Source organism: Girardinichthys multiradiatus, chromosome 20 (assembly GCF_021462225.1).
Source record: "Girardinichthys multiradiatus isolate DD_20200921_A chromosome 20, DD_fGirMul_XY1, whole genome shotgun sequence".
Taxonomy (NCBI): Eukaryota; Metazoa; Chordata; class Actinopteri; order Cyprinodontiformes; family Goodeidae; genus Girardinichthys; species Girardinichthys multiradiatus.
The window spans coordinates 5,269,867-5,295,255 of record NC_061812.1 but is presented as its reverse complement, the minus strand read 5'-3'; the positions used below and the strand labels follow the sequence as shown (position 1 = coordinate 5,295,255).

Sequence of the window (25,389 nt, the reverse complement as noted above, 5' to 3'; positions counted from 1 at the left end):
ACATTAAATGTGCCATTAAATTAAAGGTACCATTTATTTATTTAATACATCATTAGAAACAATAAATGTACCATTATATCATGAAATGGACTATTATGCAATTAAATGTGCCACTGAATAATTAAGTATAATTTTAAAGACCACATGACGTAATTAGTGGTACACTTAATATTTAATGATGTATTAAATAAATTGTACATTTAATGGTACATAAAATTTTTTTCTATTTCACAACATATTTATTAAATATCTTCCCTTGATGAAGCCTTTCTATACGGAGTCCACGAGGGGACAAGGGGGGATTTTTTTCTTCGATCCAAGTTTTTTTTTCTTAAAGTTTATAACAAAGTCTCAGTTTTACATTTCCAAAGACAATTGATCCTAGTTTGTTTTCCCTCCTATTGGTTAGCTCCCGCTCCCGTCTGCTCCCGTTCATTTTTTATCCTGTACCGTCCCAATCACGTGATCTTTACTAATGCTGTCTCCCGTCCCGCGGGATTCCCGTGGGAATCCCGTGACCCGTGGGACTCCCGAAAAAATGTCAGCCTCTACTCTAAAGTGGAAGTTTTAATATGATAGAAATTTTGGGGTATAGTTGCATAAGGTCGCAATTGTAATAGCCTAGATATGAATTTATTTTATATTTACCTATCTAGATGAGCCAAAACATCAGGCATTTATGGTCATAACAATTCTCTTTTCAAACTATGATATTACAACTTTCTTTACTGTCCTTTACTGCTTGTTGTATTGACTTTGCATAAAAAACAACTTTGCATTGCATCTGATAAAGTGCAAGTTTTTAAAAATCAAAAACTTTTTGAGCAAGGACGACAGGTGCAAAATTTCACTGAGAAAAAGGTTGCTGATGTAGACCGAGTCAGTGAATAAATTAAATGCCTAAACCCAAAATGAAGATAAAATCTAAAGAACAGTTGGTTAAACCTGCACATTTAACCAAGTTACTGCTACCTTTTGTTGTCTTCGTCTGAACCAACGACCTCAGATATGATGGGATTCTGCCAGAGTGGTGTCATGAAAACCTTCCCTTTGTTATCATTCTTTTAAAGTGGCGCAGCAGCCGTCTCTACACATTTCCACACAGGGTGATGACATTATCGCTCTGCTGTTTTAAGATGTTGCAGGTAGATAAACAGATGACTGAATGAACAGTGCAAAGACAACACAAAGGAGACATCAGCTAACATTTCATCACATTTACACAAAACAAAAACAACATAAAACCCCCAGACAAATTAAAGCAGACTGCTGGTCTAAGGGTGCATTCACACTGCTGGTCCAGTATAGGGATCGGTCCAGGAATCGGTAAAAGTGAGAAAATTACACCTTTGGTTGGCCCGGTTTGCTTTCACACAGAGATTTTTAGACCAGACCAAATGTCATGCAGTTGCAACGGATTTTTTTGGGGGCAGTATTGCTCCAGTACTTCACTGATCAGGAAGAAAAAAAGCACAAAAACGAAAGTCCACCTCATCAGGGTTTCTGTTGCCAAGTCGGTGTTCAAATGTAGTAGTGCGTCTGCACCTCTTCACTACTTCACGTAGCCTCACTGTCATCTTCAGATTCACGCGCTTACAATGTTTTTCTTCTTCTTCTCCTATTCAAATGTGCTACTCTTAGATCACATCATAAGGTATGCTGGGAACAGCAGGCATTCACACTGCAAGCGAACCGCTCCAGGGTCCAGATAAATCGGCAGTTGCTACCGTGCCAGTGTACAGGTCTTATGGCTTCATAAGAAACAAAAACAAACTCCCCCTAAAGGATCCCTAAACACTGTAGCCATGTTGTCAGCTGCTAACTCGGGTTAATTAGGAATTGATTGCTGTAACTTACTGCATTAGTTATCTGGTAAATTTGACCTGTTTATGCCTCCAACACACCAATTAAAGCCAAAGGTAAAGTTGTCAAAAAAAAAAAAAGTTATTTAGGGTTGAATTTCACATATAGCAAACGGTGTTAAACAGTCAGTAAAATATTACTTTAGTTAATATTATTAGTTTTAGTGTTCATATATGATACTGTTAAGATGTAGATTTGGACAAATTTGTTGGTACTGTTCCACAATAAACCCAAAAGCACAACAATTTCCGATATAACTTGAAACTGACAAAGTTTAGTTGCATCCCCATGAGTCTGAAGCACAGCTTGTGTGGCGCTAAATACCGACCAGATTATGGATACAAATGAATATGTTACAGCTGTCAGCTGGTGTATCAACTTTGGTGTTACAGCTATGATGTTACAGCTGTGGTGTTTCTGCTGTGGTGTTACAGCTATCTGCTGGCGTATCAGCTGTGGTGTTACAGCTATCTGCTGGTGTAACAGCTATGGTGTACAGCTATCTGCTGGCATATCAGCTGTGGTGTTACAGCTGTGGTGTTACAGCTATCTGCTGGTGTATCAGCTGTGGTGTTACAGCTATCAGCTGGTGTGTGAGCTGTGGTGTAGAGCTATCTGCTGGTGTATCAGCTGTGGTGTACAGCTATCTGCTGGTGTAACAGCTATGGTGTACAGCTATCTGCTGGCATATCAGCTGTGGTGTTACAGCTGTGGTGTTACAGCTATCTGCTGGTGTATCAGCTGTGGTGTACAGTTATCTGCTAGCTGGTGTTACAACTGACTGCTGGTGTATCAGCTGTGGTGTTACAGCTGTGGTGTACAGCTATCTGCTGGCTGGTGTTACAGCTGTGGTGTTACAGCTGTGGTGTTACAGCTATCTGCTGGTGTATCAGCTGTGGTGTTACAGCTGTGGTGTACAGCTATTTGCTGGCTGGTGTTACAGCTGTGGTGTTACAGCTGTCTGCTGGTGTATCAGCTGTGGTGTTACAGATGTGGTGTACAGCTATTTGCTGGCTGGTGTTACAGCTGTGGTGTTACAGCTGTCTGCTGGTGTATCAGCTGTGGTGTTACAGCTGTGGTGTACAGCTATTTGCTGGCTGGTGTTACAGCTGTGGTGTACAGCTATTTGCTGGTGTATCAGCTGTGGTGTTACAGATGTGGTGTTACAGCTGTCTGCTGTGACTGAGATGGAGCAGAGCTAAACAACACCAATGATTCCTACTAACTGAACAAAATCACTCATAGTTTGGTGATTTCACATAATCCTCTTTAGGAATTAGTGAGGAAAACCAGACAACAGTAATCCAGGTTTAAATGAACATTAAACTGGATTAAACTGAATATGTTTCAACTCTACCTGATAATTCATATGAAATCTGAAGGTTAAATGCTTATTGACAGGCCTTGTGTAGTAGAGGTACAAACCTGTTGCTTCTCCTTCTTGAGGATTTTCATCTTCTATCCGTTCACAGCATCTGTTGACAAAAAGGAAAATCTGATTATTTCCATGCAAAAACTATAACAAACCCTCAGAGAGAAATAAAGATGGAATTAATTTAAAGTCATAGATTTAAAAAGACAGTTCTGAAAGTAAAGCCACAAAAAAACATTTAGAAATGTTTTTGCATAAAACTGAATTTAAATAAAGCTGAAGCTGTATTTACTGATCATTCATGCATTTATTTTCTTCTGCTTATCTGAGATCAATTCACCTTAGCCGACTCCTTTTGATGTGGAGGAGCAGCAGCTCAAATGATGGAGCTCCTCGCTTTATATCGAAGCCAGAGCCCAGCTGGATCATTTCAGCTGCTCATATCTAGAACCTTGTTCCCTCAGTCATGATCCAACTCTCTAGTGCAGCAGAGCTAAGAGATGAATCATAGTAGGGTTCCAGTAAGGCTGTGTTTGCAGCACAGAGTCGAGCTCTGGGTCAGGGGTCAGTCTCTGTCTCAAGCGCAGAAGTTAAACTACGTTGTTGTGTCATGACTAATGGCAGGACGAAGTGGAAGACAGTTTGACTGGGGCCTGTAATAAGGATTCCCCTGTCTGGAGTGCTTCGAAAAACACTGGATCTATCATCATCCATCACTATACTAATCCATTTTTCCTGTTAGTCGTCCCAATTCAACCACAACACGGTGATTATAACTTGTCGGTTTGCTGCTGTGCAAACGCAGCTCAGCTCTGACTTTGTTGAATCTACTTAAATGATTAATCCCATTTAAAACATTCATTTGTTGCAATTAGGAATAATGCAAAGCAGTATAGCAGGCAACAGCAAATACAAATCAAACAAAACCAGAAAAAAAGATGCTACAAAAAACTCAGAAACCCTGCAATAAATAAAAGCCCAAATTATCTCATGGACTAAAACTACTGAATGTAACTGAAAGCCTCCCCTCACCATCCTCATCAACAGTGTCTAATGTGGATAACTTCCAGCTTCTAGGAACCACTGAGTTGGACCATACACGTAGACACTGTTCTGAAGAAGGCCCAGCAGATAATGGAGGTCCTGTAGCAACTCAAGAAGTCAAACCTTCCACAGGAGCTGCTGGTCATCTTCTACACGTCTATCATTCAGTCTATTCTGTGTTCGTCCATCAGTGTGTGGTTTGGGTCAACCACAAAACAGGACAGGTCCAGACTGCCTTAAAGGATCATCAAGTACTTACCTTTCCTCCATCCAAGACCTGTACAGGTCTGGGTCACGAAAAGGGCAGCTAACATCTCTCCGGACCCACACACCCTGGACACAAACTGTTTAAACGTTTACCTTCAGGGCGGCGCTAGAGAGCAATATTTCTAAAAACCAGCCGCTCAGAGACTGCTCCTCCCCCCAGACTGTCTCTCTGATGAGCACAATGAACTCCTTCCAGCCAGAGTGGTCAGATACTCTGCTGTTAAACATAATAAGCATGTTTGCACTTTTCTAACCTGCCTTAACAGAAGTCAAATTCCGTATTTGTGAAGATATGTCTTGTCCTGCAAAGATTCTGATTCTCATGTGTCTTGAGATGTTCCAATAGGTGGGACACAGGATGAAGACCCCACTACACTCTCCACAAGCTATCCCAACCTGGCTGAACCAAGGGAAATTTGGAAGACTTTCTTCAAAATAAAGACAATCATGATGCAACGAGGATCTTAGTTCCCATCCATTAGGTTCTCCCTGCAGTTTCTCACTCCAATCACATTTCTACTGGCTGATAACCAGGTTTTGATTCCACTTTGTTTTAATGCAGCAATAATGCAACAAACATCGACCTCAAGTTCCTTGATCAGGGTAGTAGTTTTAAATCCAACAGAAAATGAAGGAGTTACAGGATTATCCTTTTTTATGCATCCAGGCATATATCCCCAACCTTTAGGAGTTTTTTCGTCAACTCAAAACAAAGTTCACCAAAGAAGGGTTTTAGGGAAATTATCTAAGGACGGAAAAATATACAGATTTTTCCCACTACGATTCCACACAAACCATGCCAGTGTGCACTGGCTTCACATTATGAACACACTGCCAACGTACTCCCCCCCCAAGGACTCTGCCACCAGGATCATAATAATAATAATAATCATCTTTATTGGTCATTGCACATGTACATTACAACGAAATTTGTCCTCTGCATTTAACCCATCCCTTACAGGGAGCAGTGGGCTGCCATTGTGCGGCACCCAGGGAGCATTCTCGGGCTAAGGGTCTTGCTCAGGGACCCAGAGTGGTAATCTGTGGGATACGAACCTGGCCCCTTGTGTCCCCTCTGGAACACAAACCTCCTGTTCTAACCACTAAACCACCACAAACTCACTACAGATAATTACTGCATTTTTAAAAACATCAAGGAACGCTCAGATGCCATCACTCCTAACAGAGAACCCAGAGCACTGTTGCTTTAAATTTACACAACTGTTCATTTTTATTAAAAACTCTGCTTTAGAAGCTGCTTCATCATTACAGAGTAGACATCAGTATGGTGCGTTCACACCAAACGCGGACTCTGCGATAGGAGCGGCCGATTTACATGTTATCCCTGTGTAGAGGCACATTCAGGAGAGGAACAGCGCGAGGCGGTGCGGTGCGAAGGAGACGAAGGACACGGTACGAAAGGCGCGCCGAGCGAAGCGATGGACAAGTTGAAATTCGCGTCGCGTCAACCAATCAGGGACGTAGGGTGAAGGACTGCAGCGGAGAAGAAGCTGTTTTCAGTGTGCGGCAAGCCTGAGTTGTATGACTCAACTAACTAGCTAAGATTTATTTACTCACCGAAGACAGATGGACAAGCATTCAGCAGCGTAGATATAGCGCCGGTAGTTGGTGTCCCGGAGGCCAATTCGTCTCCCAACGCAGGACAGCAGATCTTCGAACTGGGTCCTGGATAGACGGAAGTACCACTGAAATCGACCGTCATCCAGACGCAGCTCCTGGAGTAGGTGGTGGTACTCTCCGAACTGTTCCCGTCCCTGAAGAATCTGGTGAACCCAGGGACGTCGGCGGCGTTTTTCGGCTCTCCACAGGTGAAACACCGTGATTATCCATGAACTCCATGTCCGCCATGTTCAGTTGAAACCAGCAAGCAGCAGATAGAAGCTCCTCCTACTTCGTGACGCGGCAAAGCTTGCCATTTGTTGACATTTGGCCATGCGAATTGTCAAGCGAGCAACAGCACACAAATGACACGAAAAATTCGCAGAATCCACGTTCGGTGTGAACACACCAGTAGAAGTACTGTAGATCGATATCATTTGTGAAAACACAGCCGACTTTTCCAGACGGAGCAGAACCAAACATCCGAAGATGAAGCTGTCAGGGTACTGGTGCTACATCATCTGAAGAGTTCATTTGAACAGATCTATTGTTTTGGAATTATGCTAAATATACCAGCAGGCATCCATGGCATCACCGTCCTATTGGTCTATAGCACTGAGAACTCCAACTTTATTTTTGCCAGGAATGGTACCGGTGATGTTAAAAACTTTGTACTGTTTGGTACTGAACTGTTTGTTTCCAGTTAGCGGAAGCATCATAATCAGCTTAATAAATGCAACAACCAGGCTAACAGTTTCCTTAGATGTGACCTGCTGACTCCAATTTCCTTTTCTAGAAATTAAAAGTAACAAAACATGGAGAACCGGGGGAAAAAACGTACTGAATAACACGATGATCCTCATTTGTGTACCAAAGCATTTTCTCTAACCTTTACCAAATTTTTTAAAACGCAAAACACAAACAAAGAACATGTGTGTTACAGATCCCCCCCAAAAATCTCAGAACTTTGTTTTCATGTATTAAATAAACAGGAAAACATTTCCGCCCCAGTATTTTCTAATAGATATTTCCCTAACTGGATGATTAATGCCTCCATTTTTGTCTTGTAGAATAAAGGCATCATGCAATCAACAAGAAATATAGTATTACATTATTTGGGCACATTCTGCTACTCTTATTTTGTTAAGTGTCATAAATGCTTCTTCTACAGTCCGTGAGCAGTAATGTTAAATAATAAGGATTTTATATGCTGGAGGATCAGGAAACCGTTCAAACAGCTCCCCTAAAGCCTCCACTGATCTCCTGTAGGATTTTATGCAGCAACCCTAATAATGATGCAGACATGCTGTTAATCACATTTAAGCATTTAAAGTCTGATACTGCAGACAGGGATGCTGTCTAAGGCAACATGCACACCTTACCAGGAAGCAACCATTCCCATTTTTCACATTTCTCTGTCGTTTGGTCCCTTTTCCAAATAGAATCTCCACCCAAGCCCAAACATATCTTAAATTCAGTTATCATGAAATTAACATGTTTGGGGTTGTAAACTGAACCATCAGGTAAATTAAACTTCACCCATGGCTGCTAAAGCCTGCTCCATCTTCACTGACCCTTGCTTCCGTTGCTCCATCACTTACTCAGACCCAAACAGAAGCTTAGCTGTGGATGGACCTGAGAATCAGCAGCAGACAACCTGCCTCAGAGACGGCAGTGACTCGACTGCTTCAAATTCAAACCAGATTCACCAGAGGGACGAGGGTATTTAAACATAAACCTCAGCATCTCGTTGTTTGGTTCCTGTTCCAGTTCTCTGGTTTTCCCCTGATGGCCCCAGACAATGGACTGGACCTTGATGTCAGGGAGTATCCTTATCCAGCTAGCTACATCAATAAGATATCGCCTCCAACTCCCTGCAGCATTCTTCAAGGACAGTTTTCCAGGTTTTCCCGTACCAGCTGACCCGGTCCGTTTTATTAACACTGATAAATGGAACACGACAGCATGCAGTTGGAAGTTATTTTGAAGGACTCACCTGAATCCCACTGCGTTCTGCACCCATTAAACTTTGTCACCAAGCTGAGACTGCTGTTACTACATCATCCAGGAGGAGCACAGTAAAGACCTGCAGGTAAGGTTCATGTTTTTAACTGTTAATATGCCATCTGGAGTATAACCTGTACTTCAGAAATACTCCTAAAGTTGCTCAAATTATTGATTTTAGAGGTAGGAGATGAAATGTTGCTTCAGTCATGACAGATTCTCCTTTGCTGAACCTTTACAGATGTTTTCACATTCAGACCCAAGTTTGCACGGCAAATTTGGATTCTCTACCTAACAGGTACTGAACATAGTAAAACTGACTCATGATACATTGATCCAGGAAGATGCAGTCATAGTTTGATCAGTGATGAATGACTGAGTTTAAAACAGTGAAGTTTAAAGTCGAGGAATTCTGAATAGTTTTACTTTCAGGCGAAGATGTCCAATCAAGATGGCTTTTTCTCCTGGTACCGATCCAAGAAGAATCTGCTGATACAAACTGTAATCAGAGCCTAGCTTTTTCCAACAGCATTCAGCTACATCCACATCCAAGGAACAGATAAAATAGGCTAGCATTAAACTTAGCTGAAACGGCTCTGATCTCTACCCTATTAAAAACGCATGGACCAAAAGCCGAGTCTGTGACTGGGAACCACCAATTCACCAATGAAGTCTACCAATTCGGCCAAGAAGAGTCAAATATCCAACCTGAATTATCTTACAAGCTTGGCTGCACAGTTTATGAGGTCGAGTACCTTACATACTGAGGTAGATTTACCCCAATATCACAGGGGTGTATGTATATATTTGAGCCCATGTGTAGAATTTTGATCCAGTCTGGATTAAAGTTCAAACAATACATAAATTCAAACTTATAAATTACTAAACTTTCAACAGTTCAAAGGCATCGTTAGAAGTTGAAAATTAATATGACTTTCAGCAGCAGTGGCAAAATATCACAACATTCTGCCTGTTTGCTTACCACAGAGAAATAAAATCAAGGCTTATTGTAATATCAGTGTGCGCCAGATTCATATCACTGAGGACTGTTTGAACTAGCATTTTACCATCTAATGTAATATTTAGCCTCACAATGGACACTGACGACATTGATCAAAATGCTGAAGGTCACAGAGTGATGGAAGCGCAGGAGAGAAAGAAAGATGAAAATAGGCAGATATCGCACCTGATATCGTCACATCGATATTTATCGCAAGATTTTCGAATATGGTTCAGCCCTGGTTGCAATGAGTGTGGATAAGATGGAGATATGCAACTGTTGTTTTTCCTGTTAATGACACATTTTGACAATTCTGATCCATAAATGCTTGACACTTGAGTTTCTCTGCAGCCAGTTGCTCTTTAAAAGCATTTCTTGCAGGATACTAAAAGGTTATTTTTTTTTTGTTTTGCACAGATAGTTGCCTTTAAAGTGCATTAATATAAAAATGGACCATTAATTGTTCAAAATAAAAAACGATCTCCAAAAATCATAAACAGAACAAGAAAGAAGGCTTTTCTGAATAATTCCTACTGTAGTCTTCCATCTATCCATGGTTTATACCCACTTATCCGTGCAGGGTTGTAGTCGGACCAGTCATTAGGGTGAGAGGCTGGGTTCACCCTGGACTGCACAGCTGCCCATTACAGCAAGTGACAATTATCACAACTGCAAAGGACTGCTTGGTCCAATATGTGGTAGGTCATTAGAAGTCAAGGCACAACATCAGGTGGATGGACTTTTACCATCTTAGATGCATAAACTTAATGTATATGTTAGATGATACAATGTTTGGTTGGTAGTGTTGTTTATAAAACTATGTTCAAATTAAAAGCACAGTTGGAAAATAAAACCAGCTTTAGATTTCTGGCTGGTAACTTGTAAGGCACGTATTTCATTCCTTTTTAAACTTTGTGTGAACTTAAGCTGTGTATTTTCACATCATACCTATAAAAACAAACACACTTCTCTTAACAAATTCTGATTATTTTTTATATTTCTTTAAGATACATTTTCCCATACAATACTTTTTTCCACATACAGAAGGCCCACGACATAATTGAAGAAAATTCCCCTTCTTTTCCAAACTCCTAAAGGCATGGAAGCACTTTTAGTCACTCAGACTTTGTGGGAAGTTAGAGGAGCTGAACGGCGTGGGTCTTTGGTTCATCCTATTTATCTCAAAAGTTGGATCTAGTAATGAGTCGCATCCACTAAACTGTGTTCCAGCCAGAAGTCGGAAAACCAGTGGGAATTTTTACTTATTGTGTTTAACGACAAAGCTAACTGCAATCAGCCCCATCTGCCAATAAGACTGCAGTGTGTAACAACATCTTCACAGAATCGGTGTATGGGTACATAATCTAAGATGAATTTGACCTATTTGTCTTATTGGAGTGCCTTAAGATGACATTTGTTGTGAATTTAAATAAACATTGGTGTCGATACAGTCCTGCAGGAACAAAGTGAGTCTGGAGGAACCCTGATTCCACAATAAAAATAATAAAAGGTGAGTTTTAAAATGCTTAAACATGACTTAGCGCCTGACATCCTCCCTCACCTGTCTAAAAAGAAGGATAAAGTGTCTAACAACAAAGCACGGATGGTGATTTTCTTCCACATCCAGAACACACCAAGACAAGGTGAGGAAGGAAGCAATCAAGGTGCGAAAGGAGTGTGGAAGCCCCTAATTCTCAAAGACCCAGAACAGATGATCTGACTAGGTGCATTTCTACTGATCACATTAGACAGAATAGTCATTTACTGCAGATACGCTGGCAAAAAAAGGTAGTCAATCTGCTAAAGATTGGAATCTGCCAATTTCATCTTGATAAGAGGGTCAAGCACCAAAACAAGAAAAACATCTCATCAAAACTTAAATCTTGCACATTTTGGTCTGTGAACAAACAAAAAAAGAACATTTTCTTTGGTGCACGACTCAGTTTGGTAAAAGAAATCTGATAAATATTAGAGGCACATGCTGTGATGCAAAAAGAGAGACCATCTTGTAAATCTTACACTTTCCAAACTATTTTCGCTAGCAATGAACCTGCAGCACATTTTTTCCTCCGTGACAATGTTTATTTACTTTCAAGCTGAAAGTACATCAGATTCTTTTATTAAAAATGCAAAAGTAAACTTATTGTGATTTTTCTGTTTGTTTTACATCTAATAAACAAAAAATGCAACATTTTAAAGAAATGAACAAATTAGTCTGGTTGTTGAATAAATGGGATCTCTAAATCAAATTAAAGAAAGGCATGTGAATCCTTTGAACTCTCTGGGTTTGCTGTATAGTCACGTTTTACTAGCATGAGCGACAAAACCTGCTTTTGAGTAAAATTTTCCATTTTAAGAAGTTTTTAATTTGTCGATAAAATCTTGTCCAGAAAGATTTTTAAAAGTGTCTGTCTGCATCAACCACCTTTATGCCGTTGGGCCAAAGTTGTACCATTCTTGAACTGCGACTGGGCCACACGAAATCATTCTAAGGGCTGTATATAGCCCCTGGGCCGCATGTTGGACAGCCCTGGCTGTAAAAATGTATTTTATTAGGATCTGATGGGATGACCAGCCCACAGGAGTGCATTTATATTTTCATCAATAAGAATCTGAAAAGCATGTTTGTATTCAAGCCCCTTTACTTTGGTTACAATCAAATAAAATCCAGAGCAACTAATTGCCTTCAAAAGTCTCCTAATGAGTAAACAGTTGTGTGCAATTCAATCTCATCATAAAGGCAGCTGTTCTGTTTTTGGTCTCAGAGGTTTGTTAGAGAGCACTGGAGAACAAACAACATCATGGAGACCAAGGAACACAGCAGACAGACCAGGGAGCATGGTTAGGTTTGAAAATTATGTCCCAAGCTCTGAACATCTCACATAGCTCTGTTCAATCTGTCATCTGACCATGAAGAGAGGATGGACCAACTGCAGACCGACCAAGACATGGACGATGACCTTAACTGACAGCAAGGAGAGCATTAATCACAGAGGCAGCCAAGAGGCTCATGGTAACTCTGGAGGAGTGGCAGAGATTCACAGCCCAGGAGGATGAATCTCCTGACAATATAACTAATAATTGTGAACTCCAGAAATTCCTCCTTTATGGAAAAGTGACAAAAAGAAGGCTGCCATTCTCAGAAAGCCATAAGAAGTCCTGTTTGTAGTTTGCCACAAGCCTAGTTGGGGACACAGTAAACATGTAGAAGAAGGTGCTCTGGTCAAATGAGACCAAAAGTGAACTTTTTAGCGTACATGTGAAACGCTGTGCGCCCAGAGCACACCAAGCCTACTGTATATATATAGTGGTGGCAGCATCATGCTGTGGGGTAGGAATGAAACGATTATTGGCATTATGGATTAACGTGATAACATTTCCTAGAGCGAGTAATAAAAACGATGTAAAAAAAACAACAGTCCTGTCCAATTAAACAGGGATAATATAACCTCAGATGAGCACCGACTGTTGCATGCTGCTATAATACAGAAATGAAACAGGCATCTCACAGAAGATAATAAAACTATTCAACAGGACTATTATTTTTACAAGAATAGTGGATCTGTTTTTATTTACATTTTATTTAAGAAACTGGCAATTTAGAAATGAATGATACCAAATTTTCATATGATTACAAGCCAACTGCAGGGAGGTTTTTCTTCAGCAGGAACGGGGAAAGTGGTCAGACTTGATGGAAAGGTGGATTAGGTTAGACAGAGGACCATTCTGGAATAAAACCTGTCGGTCGTTGCTCTTATTGCCAGCTACCGTTGGTATAGACTAAAGTTGCTGGATCTTCGTGGTCTTATTTCCTATGAAATTAAAATGACTGCAAAAAAGTGGTCGGTAAAAGACAAATACTTTGTGTTATACTTACAATTTGCCAATTTATCGTTGTAATTTGTCAGTGAACATCTTGGCCTGAAAAATCAAAAAAGTGTCCATCTGCCTGTGTTGTTGGACCAAATTTGTAGCATTCTTAAATTGCAAATTTAAAACTATAAATTTTACATTTAGAAAGTAGATCAGAGATAGGCCAGTAAGAGCTGTAGCTCTACAATGGACTATTCTCCTAGAACCAGGTTCTAAACGTTTCAAGGCTATGAAGGAACCCTGATTCTATAGTAAAGCCCAAATAAATCATTTGTTAAATGCCCAGACATGATCCTCCATCGGTTCAGTTCCTCACAGGCACTAAAACAAGGTGAGCATGCAAACACTATTGGACACAAACAGGCTGTAAAAGCAGGACTGCAACTCTGACACCTGTAGCAGCATCCTTTCAACATTCCACAAACCAAAAAGCTCTACAGGTACATTTCAAATACAAATCACTGGAAATGCACCAGTCAGTGTCAGAGATCAGAACTGGCAGATTTTCCCTTTATTGGCTTTAATCGTCGACAGGAAGCTCCAACACAGAAAACTTTGAAATGTTTCCCCTACAGCAAAATTAAGATCTTCAAATCCATCAGCCAGCAGCATCTACTTTGATGCACATTTAAATCAGATAAAAATGTAAGACTTGCTTTAAAGCATAAATTAAGCTGATTTGAAATTCCTTCTTTTTCTGTTGGACTTAAAACGACCATCTATTTTAACACTTGTTGTCATGTTATGGGAACAAACTTTAATGTATCCTAATTTATAAGATATATCATCACGACCAGAGCACCACCTTGAAAAATTAGTTTTTACAAATAAACATCTGAAACGTTTGGTATATATTTGTATTCAGCCCCCCTTACTCGGATATCCCTAAATAAAATCCATTCCAACCTAATACCAACAGAAGTCACCAAAATATAGTATAACTTCAGCTGTTCTGTGAAGTCCTCAGACGTGTGTTACAACAGCATCATGAAGGCCAAGGGACACAGCAGTCAGGTCAGGGAGAAGGTTGTGGAGAAGTTTAAAGCAGGTTAGGTTCTAGAATAATATCCCAAGCTCTGAATATAATCCATCATCTAAACATGGAAAGAGGATGGCACAACTGTGAAGCTACCAAGACATGGATGTCCACCTAAACTGACAGGCAGGACAAACAGAGCATTGACCAGAGAAGCAGCCAAGACGTCCATAGTAACTCTGGAGGAGCTGCAGAGATCCACTCTCAGGTTGGAGAATCTTTTGGCATGACAACTGTTAGTCATGCTTCTGCAAGTTTTGCAAGATTGCTAAAGTTTAAAAAAACAACAACAAGGATTTTCTCTCAACAGCTTACCACGAGCAAACGAGTCAAAGAAGGAGCTCTGGTCTGATAGGGTTAAAGTTTAACATACAAAACGCTGCTTGTGGTGGAAAATGCCCTGAATGCACTATGCTGGTTGTGAAAAAGGGCAGTGGCAGCATCATGCTGTGGGGAAGTTGGTGTCATGACAACCGTTAGTCGTTCCCTTCACAAATTTGGCCAGAAGGACATCAGGAAACAGCCAACATGTGGAAGTAGGTGTTCTGCACAGATGGGAAATAATTCCTTCGTTTTTGTTGGATTTTAAAATGACTATCTCTATCAAAGAACCTGCTGCACATTTTTCTCTTTTATGTGTTATAGTCCTTTGTAAATAAAAATAGGGATCTATAAAAATTGAGACCTCAAAATGAGACCTCAATGAAAACCAGAAAGCTATATCGGAAAGGAAAAGCCCGATCGGTCCTCATCTACAAATGATCTGCCAGAAAACTTTGAAGAGACAACATCTTCTGATCATGTCAGATAGGAACATCATTATAAATATGCTGGGAGCAGATTCAAACCTGTGTCAACTGGGTTAGCTTTCAGCACTCATCCTTTGTCCCTAGCCCTGAGTTACACCTGGTCAGGTGAGAGGGTCAGGAGACAACAGTGTACCTGTGTGACTCCGTGTGAGCTCTGCTGCACACCTGGCTGCTGTGAAAAGTGAGGAGGCTAAGAGGCTAATAAGAGCCTAGCTTTTCTCAAACGTCTTTAATGAAGGCTAGCAGCTGCAGGGGCTAACACGGCTAGCTCCAGTGGGCTGCCACAAGTTGGGAGAGCTCGCTAAGGATGGGAAGCGAAGTTCCCGGTAAGGAAAATGGCAAACTGGGAACGAGAAGCAGCGGAAAACAGGAGAGGAAAAGGAGACAGAGTCCTGTTTGGTGTTAGCCCCCGCAGCTAGCTCCTTGCTAGCTTCTGTAATGTCACTGCATCGCTGCTGTAAATACATTCTAACAGCCGTCTGTCTCCTTTACACGTGTGGACAGCCGCTAAAAACTCCGTCTTCCCGGGGACATCTGTGGACAGAAAAGCCTCCCCAGCGGACAGCTCACCTGCTCCGGACTCCCGGCCGCAGTCTCACCCCGGCGAGCCCGAAAAAAATACGCCTGCTGCTTCTTATTTCCAAGGACACAAAATCGCCATGACAGTTTAGAAAAATGCATAAAAAATTAGCACGCAAGGGGGAGGGAGGGGGAGAGGAAAGGGATGGGGAGGTGAGGAGGGGGGGAAAAAGAGGAGTGGAATATCTATTTAATCCACATAAAGCTTCCAGCAGCAGCCCGGACTGGTTTCAGTCTGGATGCGGGACTCCAGTTCCGTTTTGTTTCCATCTGCATCCGCAAAGATCATCCCCGCATCCCGAACTTAGAGGACGATTCTTACCTAAAATGGCCTCTGCAGCAGCCAAAACACAAACAGCCTTTTTTAAATTCGCTGGGAAGTTTAGCTGCTGCAGCCAGCCTAACCTCAGCTCTCCGGATTTCACATTTTCCATTGGCTGCAGCCTTTAGCGCAGCTGGCTTCCCGCATGTTTCCATTGGTCCCGCAGCTGTCACGCAAAGCAAGCGAGCCAGGCTCTGCCGGGTTTGTCTGAGAGCTATCGCGGCACCCCCGGGCTGTTTTTTCCACCCTTCCTGCTGAATCGCATTGATGTGTGCCTGTTGTCTGATTTTCCTCCGGGTTCTGTCTCGGTTCTTACCGCAGAGCTGCAGGAGGATCCAGTCCGCTTCCCACCGCACCGACCGGCTGAGCAGGCTCCGGCTGCTGGCATTGAGGGGAGCGTTCCGTCTTCAGCCCCCACTCTAATGCAACAAAGCCAAGGGGTTTACATTTCTCCACTGCTGCCTGCTGCATCCACCAATCATGTCGCTTTTTACTCCTCCATCATTACCGGGTTTGAAGGGCGGAAGAAAAGAAAAGAGGCATTCCTGGTCCTCTGCAGCCCAGGTTCCGTTTCCCGGATGCTCAGCCTGTTTGCTGGACTTAAACTGCTGTTTGGGAACTGGAAGTTGGTGCTTGTTTAGGCTGTAGGTGCATATTTATGGGAAAAACCTACTGGCCTTTTCTTGTCAGCTTCACCTGAAGTGTAAATACGCTCCACCTGATACTATGACGGTTTTTTCTCCTCCACTTCTTGTGGGTTTTGTCATAAAAACAAAGCTTCTTCTGCACTGGTACTGTGTGTTTGTGCCTTCTATTTATAATAAGAAACAGATATTATTCAAGAAAGAAAAACAAACAAATTCCAAGTGTCAAAGTTGGACGTTTGTCACCAACCCTTGCCTCAAATGCTAATATGGCTTCCACAAAGTTAATAAAATGTTTACTGGTGCCTCTGTCCGTTTGGACCACAGTTCAGCTTCTGCAAGAAAACATGTTTTAATGCCTAATATGCAGAGAAACACATTGTTGTTGCATTGTAATGCTAATAGTTGTTAGCCGGAGGTGGATAGAATGCCTGAACCTCTTAAAATGTTAAAAAATGTTCAAATATATCTCTCATTTCAGTGTTGTGGATCAAAGCATTTATTGATGTGATTGATGTGACATTTAGCTTATAAATATAGTTTGTGCTAAATGTTATCCTGAGTACCACAGAATGCAGCCCAAGTACCTACGGTGGTACTTGCACCACAGTTTGAGAACCTTAATTTTTAAGAATTGCACTTCTTTTAGCATCAAATCCACAAAACTGCATGAACTCTTAAAATAAACTTGTTTTCGTTCTGGCTGAGAAATAGGGTTGTTATTACACTTTAACGAAACTGCTTCTGAACCTGGCTTTTATGGTTTAAGGAATAACATTTCAAATGTTGCATTGTCTAGCGTTACATATTATTAACTTACCCAAGTTATTTCTCAGAATTTATCATAATTTTACTCACAGAAACCCTAATTCAGTTTTGGTTAAATGTGAACAGAAAGTGACCAATAAACCTTGCCTAAAGCCTTAACATATTAAACATAGAAGTTTCCATCCACTCATTATACGCATAAATGTCACAGTAAAATTAGAGTTTTTAATGATTTCTTTTAATTGTTCTTCTTCCAGGGTGGTATGATCATGCCAAGAAAAAACTGAAATGGTTTTTCATAAACAAAAAATCAAATGAATTTGGTACATAACTTTAAATGTATGGTTGATTTCTTGAGTCCACACAGTGTTAAAATTATACATACAGCCACCTATGATCTTTAATAACTGATCCTTGAAGGGAAATGTTGAGCTCGTTGTCCACAAAAACTAGATGCATGTTTGGAGGGGTAAAAATCAGATTTTCAACCATAAGACCACTGTAACAACTGTCAAGCATGGTGGTGACAGTATCATGATGTGGGTCTGTTTGCTGCCAGTGGTTCTGATGCATTGCTTAGAGTGGATGGAAGTGTGAAGATGCTAGATTTCTTCCAGATTCTTTAACTGCACTTTAAAACAATAGCTATAGAGAGCTGAAACTTGGCCACAATTAGGTGTTCTAACAGAACAAGGATCATTTTAATGCTTAACGTTGGCACATTTTATCCATTCCAAAACCTCAGCTCCATCTGGGATCATCATCCTGTTGGAACACAGAAATCTTTCCACGTTTAACCCTCTGACTCAAACTGTCACCCTTAGAAGAAAGGACATTGGAAAAAGGGTTCAAGTCTTTAGTAAACTGGAAACCACTGGAACACCAGTGTCACTGTTGGCAGTGAAGCCAGATTTCAACGCCATGAAGCCCCTGCTCTCAAATCAACACTTTCAAGCCTGACCACACTGACAATTTATACGTTTTCTGGAAAGACTTTAGAAGTTTCTGGACGATCAAGATTACCTATGTTTGGTGGATTTTGTTTCCAAGTACCAAGCTGGCAGCTTCCTGTTATCCTCCGTCTCCTGAACCAAGGCAGAAGCGTACCCTGTCCACCCTCCAACGCAAGTACCTGAACGTTGAATTAACTCCTGGACTCACCAGAATTCACTCTACAGCTCAAATCAGCCATCTGGATTTTCTCCGGTTCACACACCTGGGTCCCGACTCCCGCTACCCCTGGCGACCTGACTTCCCTCACTTAGTGAGGGAACATAATTACTTCTTGTTTATTCCTCAAGATTATAGTTCTTGTTTTCACCAGTTCTCCTTCCCCTCTTTCCATGCAGTTGGCGATTCTACCGTTCACGTTCCAGTATCACTTTGTAAATAAAACACCTTTCACTAATTCAGTTGTGCTTCTGAATGTTCTTCTGTATGTGGGTCAGATCTTTCTCAAACAAAATGACACTATAGACATTTTTTATAAATATTTTTAAATCAAATGAAAAGAATTTGAGTTCTGTTAAGGTTTTTCAGTTAAAAAAAACATCAAACTTTTACATAAAAAAGAATGAATACACGTAATACAATATAGAACGTTCAATTTTTATTAAGAAAGGACATTAAATGCATGTAGTTTAAAACCAAAACGCAACAAAATTATTGGCCAAAATTATTAGGAGCCAGAGTGGAGGGTCTAAAGAGTTACTGGTAGCAGACACCTTGTAGACTGGCTTTGGAATGGATAAAGGAGACTAAAATTAAGCCCCTGAAAGGTTCCCTACCTCAATACAATTAAAGATTTGTGAATTGTGTTGAAAAGACAAGTCCAGTCCCTGATGCCACTTGGTTTAAATAAACTCTTACCAATTCTGATAAGAGTGGTCAAATATCCAGCCAGAAGCATGTTGACGTCTACAAGAATGCTGCATTCCAGCTGCAACTCTTTAAGACACACACAACTAAATATTAGTGTGGGTGTATGTTTGCATTTGAGCCTCTATGCATAATTTTAATCATGTGGGGATTAGAGGGAATCTTAATTTAAATGTATCCATGCAGGTCTTGTTTTCTAAATTTAAAATTTATATCGTTTGATTATTCTACCCTGGAAAAAGCCTGGTTCAAGTGGAAGGAAAAACAAGAATTAATGACATTCAACTACATGATGACTGTATGTGAATTTTGACCCCTCCACATGATAATCTGGTTTTAGTGTCTAAATCCAGATGCCACAGCTCAGTCAGGATCTTAATCTGAAGTTTAAGAAAAAAGTATTTTTTATAAATAAGCCTTTGCACATTGTTGGTGAATTTTTCTAAAATTATGTCATTAAATAAATTGGTCAAACTTAGTTATTCTGCATGTTCTTTATTTTGCTGTGGGTTTTATTTTCTGAATCCATGCAGCTTTTATTTGTAATCTAAATAATTATGAGTTTCAGCTAAACCCAAGTTAGTAAAATTGCTGCAGGGCAGCAGATCATCTTTTGCAGAAGCTAAATTTTAAAAGCTGCGAACAAAATAAAAATGTAAATTACTATATGAGCACCAAACACAAAATAACAGGCATCACTGAATTTCTGGCTGGAAGGATTCTGTGGACGTACTGAGGAGGAAAAACTGAACCACTGCATCTTTTAAACACGTTTGTATTAAAGAAAAATAATGAAAGTTGACTGTGAAGCTCTCCATGTTCTCTAACTCGCAGACTCACAGTAATGCTGCTGCAGGCACAGTGCAGCAAAGGACTCCTGCAGATAGTGCCTCTGCATACATAATTAGCATGGCAGTCATTGGAGATGTTTACCTGAATGTGTTTTCAGCATTTTGTTTGTGTGTCTCTTCTGGAGGTGGAAGAATGAGTGGAAAGCTGCAACATGCAGGTAAATACAGGGGTTGGATGAAACTGAAACACCTGTCATTTTAGTGTGGGAGGTTTCATGGCTAAATTGGACCAGCCTGGTAGCCAGTCTTCATTGATTGCACATTGCACCAGTAAGAGCAGAGTGTGAAGGTTCAATTAGGAGGGTAAGAGCACAGTTTTGCTCAAAATATTGAAATGCGCACAACATTATGGGTGACTTACCAGAGTTCAAAAGAGGACAAATTGTTGGTGCACGTCTTTGTGATGTATCAAGAGCCACGGTATCCAGGGTAATGTCAGCATACCACCAAGAAGGACGAACCACATCCAACAGGATTAACTGTGGACGCAAGAGGAAGCTGTCTGAAAGGGATGTTCGGGTGCTAACCCGGATTGTATCCAAAAAACATAAAACCACGGCTGCCCAAATCACGGCAGAATTAAATGTGCACCTCAACTCTCCTGTTTCCACCAGAACTGTTTGTCGGGAGCTCCACAGGGTCAATATACACGGCCGGGCTGCTATAGCCAAACCCTTGGTCACTCATGCCAATGCCAAACGTCGGTTTCAATGGTGCAAAGAGCGCAAATCTTGGGCTGTGGACAATGTGAAACATGTATTGTTCTCTGATGAGTCCACCTTTACTGTTTTCCCCACATCTGGGAGAGTTCCGGTGTGGAGAAGCCCCAAAGAAGCGTACCACCCAGACTGTTGCATGCCCAGAGTGAAGCATGGGGGTGGATCAGTGATGGTTTGGGCTGCCATATATATCATGGCATTCCCTTGGCCCAATTCTTGTGCTAGATGGGCGCATCACTGCCAAGGACTACAGAGCCATTCTTGAGGACCATGTGCATCCAATGGTTCAAACATTGTATCCTGAAGGCGGTGCCGTGTATCAGGATGACAATGCACCAATACACACAGCATGACTGGTGAAAGATTGGTTTGATGAACATGAAAGTGAAGTTGAACATCTCCCATGGCCTGCACAGTCACCAGATCTAAATATTATTGAGCCACTTTGGGGTGTTTTGGAGGAGCGAGTCAGGAAACGTTTTCCTCCACCAGTATCACGTAGTGACCTGGCCACTATCCTGCAAGAGAGAATGGCTTAAAATCCCTCTGACCACTGTGCAGGACTTGTATATGTCATTCCCAAGACAAATTGACGCTGTATTGGCCGCAAAAGGAGGCCCTACATCATACTAATAAATTATTGTGGTCTAAAACCAGGTGTTTCAGTTTCATTGTCCAACCCCTGTACATCACTAATGGTTAAAATGGATTTAAACTTAAAACACTTTTATTAGGTGTTTGAAATGCAGCTAAAAGGACAAACAAAAACTGTTCAGATTTGAGTTTTCTTCAAATGTTCCAACATTGATGGGATCATCAACCTTTAGCCGTCCTAAGAAAGTTTGCTCCATGGTGTTTGAGAGAATGCTCGGCTTGTTTGTCCAGGTTTAGATTTAGAATGAGCAGTGTGGCTATCAGTCTGGTCTTTGGACAGAAGATGATTATTTATTCCAGATCTTTACCTTCATGGAGTTGCTGAGGGGGTCATAGGAGTTTGATGATCAGTTCACATGTCCATCCATCCATTCATACATCTGTCTAAAATGGGGTTGCGGGGTAAGGTAAGGTAAGGTAAGGTAAGGTAAGGTAAGGTAAGGTAAGGTAAGGTAAGGTAAGGTAAGGTAAGGTAAGGTAAGGTAAGGTAAGGTAAGGTAAGGTAAGGTAAGGTAAGGTAAGGTAAGGTAAGGTAAGGTAAGGTTATTTATATTGTGCCTTTCAGCAACGAGACACTCAAAGCGCTGTACATACAATTACAATACAATCACAAAGCAAATAAACACAGATAGAGACACAGAAAAACAAATCAAATGATAAAATCAAACAACAGAGGTAATTTAAAAAAGTAAAATAAAATAAAATAAAGAGAATAGAATAGAATGATGGACAAGAAAATGAAAGGAAAATTGGACTGAAAACTTAACTAATGATGCCTAGATGGTACAGTCAAAGGCCACTCTAAACAAATAAGTTTTTAATCTTGATTTAAAGCAATTTAGGGTTTCGGCACTTTTACAGTTTTCTGGCAGTTTATTCCAGATTAGTGGAGCATAAGAACTAAAAGATGCTTCTCCATGTTTAGTTCTGGTTTTGGGTGTGCAGAGTAGATTTGAGCCAGAAGACCTGAGAGGTCTGGCTGGTTGATACACTGACAACAAGTCTGTAATGTATTTTGGTGCTAAGCCATTCAGTGATTTATAGACTAACAGAAGTATTTTAAAGTCTATTATCTGAGCTACAGGGAGTCAGTGTAGGGACTTTAGAACCGGGGTGATGTGCTCCACTTTCTTAGTTCTAGTGAGGATGCGGGCAGCAGCGTTCTGGATCAACTGCAGCTGTCTGATCCACTTTTTAGGCAGACCTGTGAAGACACCGTTGCAGTAATCAATTCTACTAAAGATGAACGCATAAATTAGTTTTTCAAGGTCCTGCTGAGACATTAGTCCTTTAATCCTGGAGATGTTCTTTAGTTGAAAGAAGGTTGTTACTGTCTTTATGTGCCTCTGAAGGTTCAGGTCTGAGTCCATCACTACACCTTGGTTTCGAGCCTGACTGGTGATTTCTAGCTGTATTAACTGAAGCTGTGTGCTAACTTTTAAATGCTCTTCCTTTGGTCTAAAGATTATTACTTCAGTTTTGTTTTGATTCAGCTGAAGAAAATTTATGCCCATCCATGCATTGATTTCTTCTAAGCATTTACCCAACGCTTGAATGGGTTCATGGTCACCTGGTGACATTGTAATGTATAGCTGTGTGTCGTCTGCATAGTTATGATAACTTACGTTGTTGTTTATTAAAATCTGAGTTAGGGGGAGCATGTAGATATTGAATAGAAGGGGCCCTAAGATGGACCCTTGGGGAACGCCACATGTGATTTTTGTGCTCTCTGATGTAAAGTTACCTACAGACACAAAAAAGTCCCTGTCCTTCAAGTAGGATTTAAACCAGTTGAGTGCTGTACCAGAAAGGCCGACCCAGTTTTCCAGGCGCTCTAATAAAATGGAGTGATCAACAGTGTCGAATGCTGCACTAAGGTCCAATAATACCAGCACTGTGGTTCTTCCACAGTCTGCATTTATACGGATGTCATTGAACACCTTGACAAGAGCAGTCTCTGTACTGTGGTGAGCAGGAAGTCTGACTGGAAGACATCGAAGCGGTTGGTCATTGTTAGGAAGTTGTTAAACTGCTGAAACACAGCTTTTTCAATAATCTTACTGATGAAAGGGAGGTTTGATATAGGCCTTTAGTTCTGTAGTAGCAGCTTGTCCAAGTTGCTCTTTTTCAATAGAGGTTTGATAATTGCTGTTTTTAGGGCCTGGGGGAAAACACCTGACAAAAGGGATGTGTTTATTATTTGTGTTAAATCAGATGTTATTACAGGCAAAGCTTTCTTAAGGAAAGCTGTGGGAAAAGATCGAGACAGCAGGAAGAAGAGCTTGGTTGCTGTACGATTTCTTCTAAGATTTTGCAGTTTATTTGGTGAAATTGGGAAATTTCACCAAATAAAATATATAGTCCATTCAGCAAGTTCTGGGTCTTCCCTGAGGTCTCCTTCCAGTGGGATGTGCCCAAAGAACCTCCAAAGGGAGTTGCCCTGGACCTCCCTCAAATCCAGCCACCTTACATAGGAAGCTCATTTTCAACCACTTCTATCCAGAATCTTACATGATCTGTTCCTGTTTTTCTGAGATATTTTGTGTGTTGTCAGTGATTGGGCCTGTATAATGATTCCTGTATAATCAAAGACCTGTTAGCACTTTTGGCACAAGGTCAAGCTGATTTCCAGTTTAGTTTAGATTCTGCCAGGGCTGCTCTTTGTCCCCCCAAACTGTTTGTGGTTTTTATAGACAGGATCTCAAGGCATAGTTGTGGAGTAGAGGGTGTCTGATTTCAGAACCTTAGGGTCTCATCTTTGCCTTATGTAGATGATGTGGCTACTAGCGTCCTCAAGCCAGGACATTCAGAAATGGTTCACAGATGAGGGTGACGTTGCTCGGATGAGAGTCAGCTTTCTAAATCTGCAGCCACGCTTCTCAACCAAAAAGGAAAGAGTGGGGTGTACCTTCTGAGTCGAGGGTCAAACCTGCCTCAAGAAAAGAACTTCAAGTATCTTGAGTGAGGGTAGGATGGAGAGAGAATTAGATAAACTGATCGGGACTGAGTATCAACAGTGAGACCCTTGTACAAGTCTGTTGTGGTTCTTTGTTTACTTTTCCAAAGACGTTCCAACCCTCATCCATAGTCATGAGATATGGACCATGACCTAAAGAACAAGATCCCAAATGCAAGCAGTTGTAATAAGCTTCCTCCGTAAGCTGACTGGAGATAAGCTGAGGATCTAGCATGTCTACTCCCTGCAGTTTAAGCGATTCAGATAAATGTGTTTCTGGTTGAGTGTTATTTATATCGCTATGATTATTAATTTTTATCTCTTTTATCAATAAAGCATATTTTGTGTCACTGTTCTTGATATTGACCAACTTTGAAATCAGAGTTGTTTATTTCTTGTTTAATGAAGCATTAAAGCTCATTTTACCAAATGTTAGCAGCAAGGATTAACATTTCCTCCATCCAGAGAGTCTCCTTTGATCCGCAGCCTTATTGATGCACTTCCAATCCATTCTGGTTTCTAGGTGAAGCTCTGTTTAGGTTCTCCTCCACAATGTTTTTCTCTTAGGATGCAAATTGTGTTCAGGTAAGTCCCTACACCCCTAAAGTCCAAAATCATCTCCTTTACAGTCAGCTTTGTTGTCCTGTCCTCCTCTTCCTCATCTTTCTCCGTCTCTGCCTCTCCCTTTGCAGTTTACATCCATTGTTCTCAGAGGACAAACATTTGTTCATAATTGCTCAGCTCGGCTAAAAATTGCAGATGTTTGCAGACTTTGAGAAGAATGTACAGTCTAAACTGTGACTTCAATTCAATTATCTGAATGGAAAGGTTTGTCTTGTGAACAAGAGACATTTTAATCAGAATCTTGCTGGACAAATGAGCTGAAAATTTAGAAAAAAGGAGAGCTTCTAGCCAAGCAAGAGTTAATTCACTCTGCATGTGCTCCTGCAATCCCTGCAGATCCTGTCTGCTTTCTCCTTCCTCTCCTCCCTGCTTCTCCTCTTCATCCCTTCTCCACTGCCACCCGCCTTCCTTCCTCCAGTCGCTTTGGCTCCGAGCCCAGAAAGAGCTGGAAGACGGATGGTTTTTTTCCCCTCACAACACTCCCAAAAAATGTCCAGATTAGTTTA

At 41.0% G+C, this 25,389-nt stretch overlaps 1 protein-coding gene across 5 annotated transcripts in view; it reads right to left on the bottom strand.

The window, feature by feature from the left end:
• Window positions 1-18,603, bottom strand: part of chd6 (chromodomain helicase DNA binding protein 6) — a 93,315-nt gene extending 74,712 nt beyond the window's left edge. For 4 of the 5 annotated variants that reach the window (XM_047347815.1, XM_047347819.1, XM_047347820.1 and 1 more), the window contains exons 1-2: window positions 15,459-18,603; window positions 3,289-3,338 (exon numbers count right to left, since the gene is read on the bottom strand). In XM_047347815.1, the coding sequence (XP_047203771.1) occupies window positions 3,289-3,318 (30 nt within the window). In that variant the 5' untranslated portion in view covers window positions 3,319-3,338; window positions 15,459-18,603. The remainder of the gene's footprint in view (window positions 1-3,288; window positions 3,339-15,458) is intronic. The other variant, XM_047347816.1, reaches the window with a different exon arrangement.
• Between the last annotated feature and the right edge of the window lie 6,786 nt (window positions 18,604-25,389).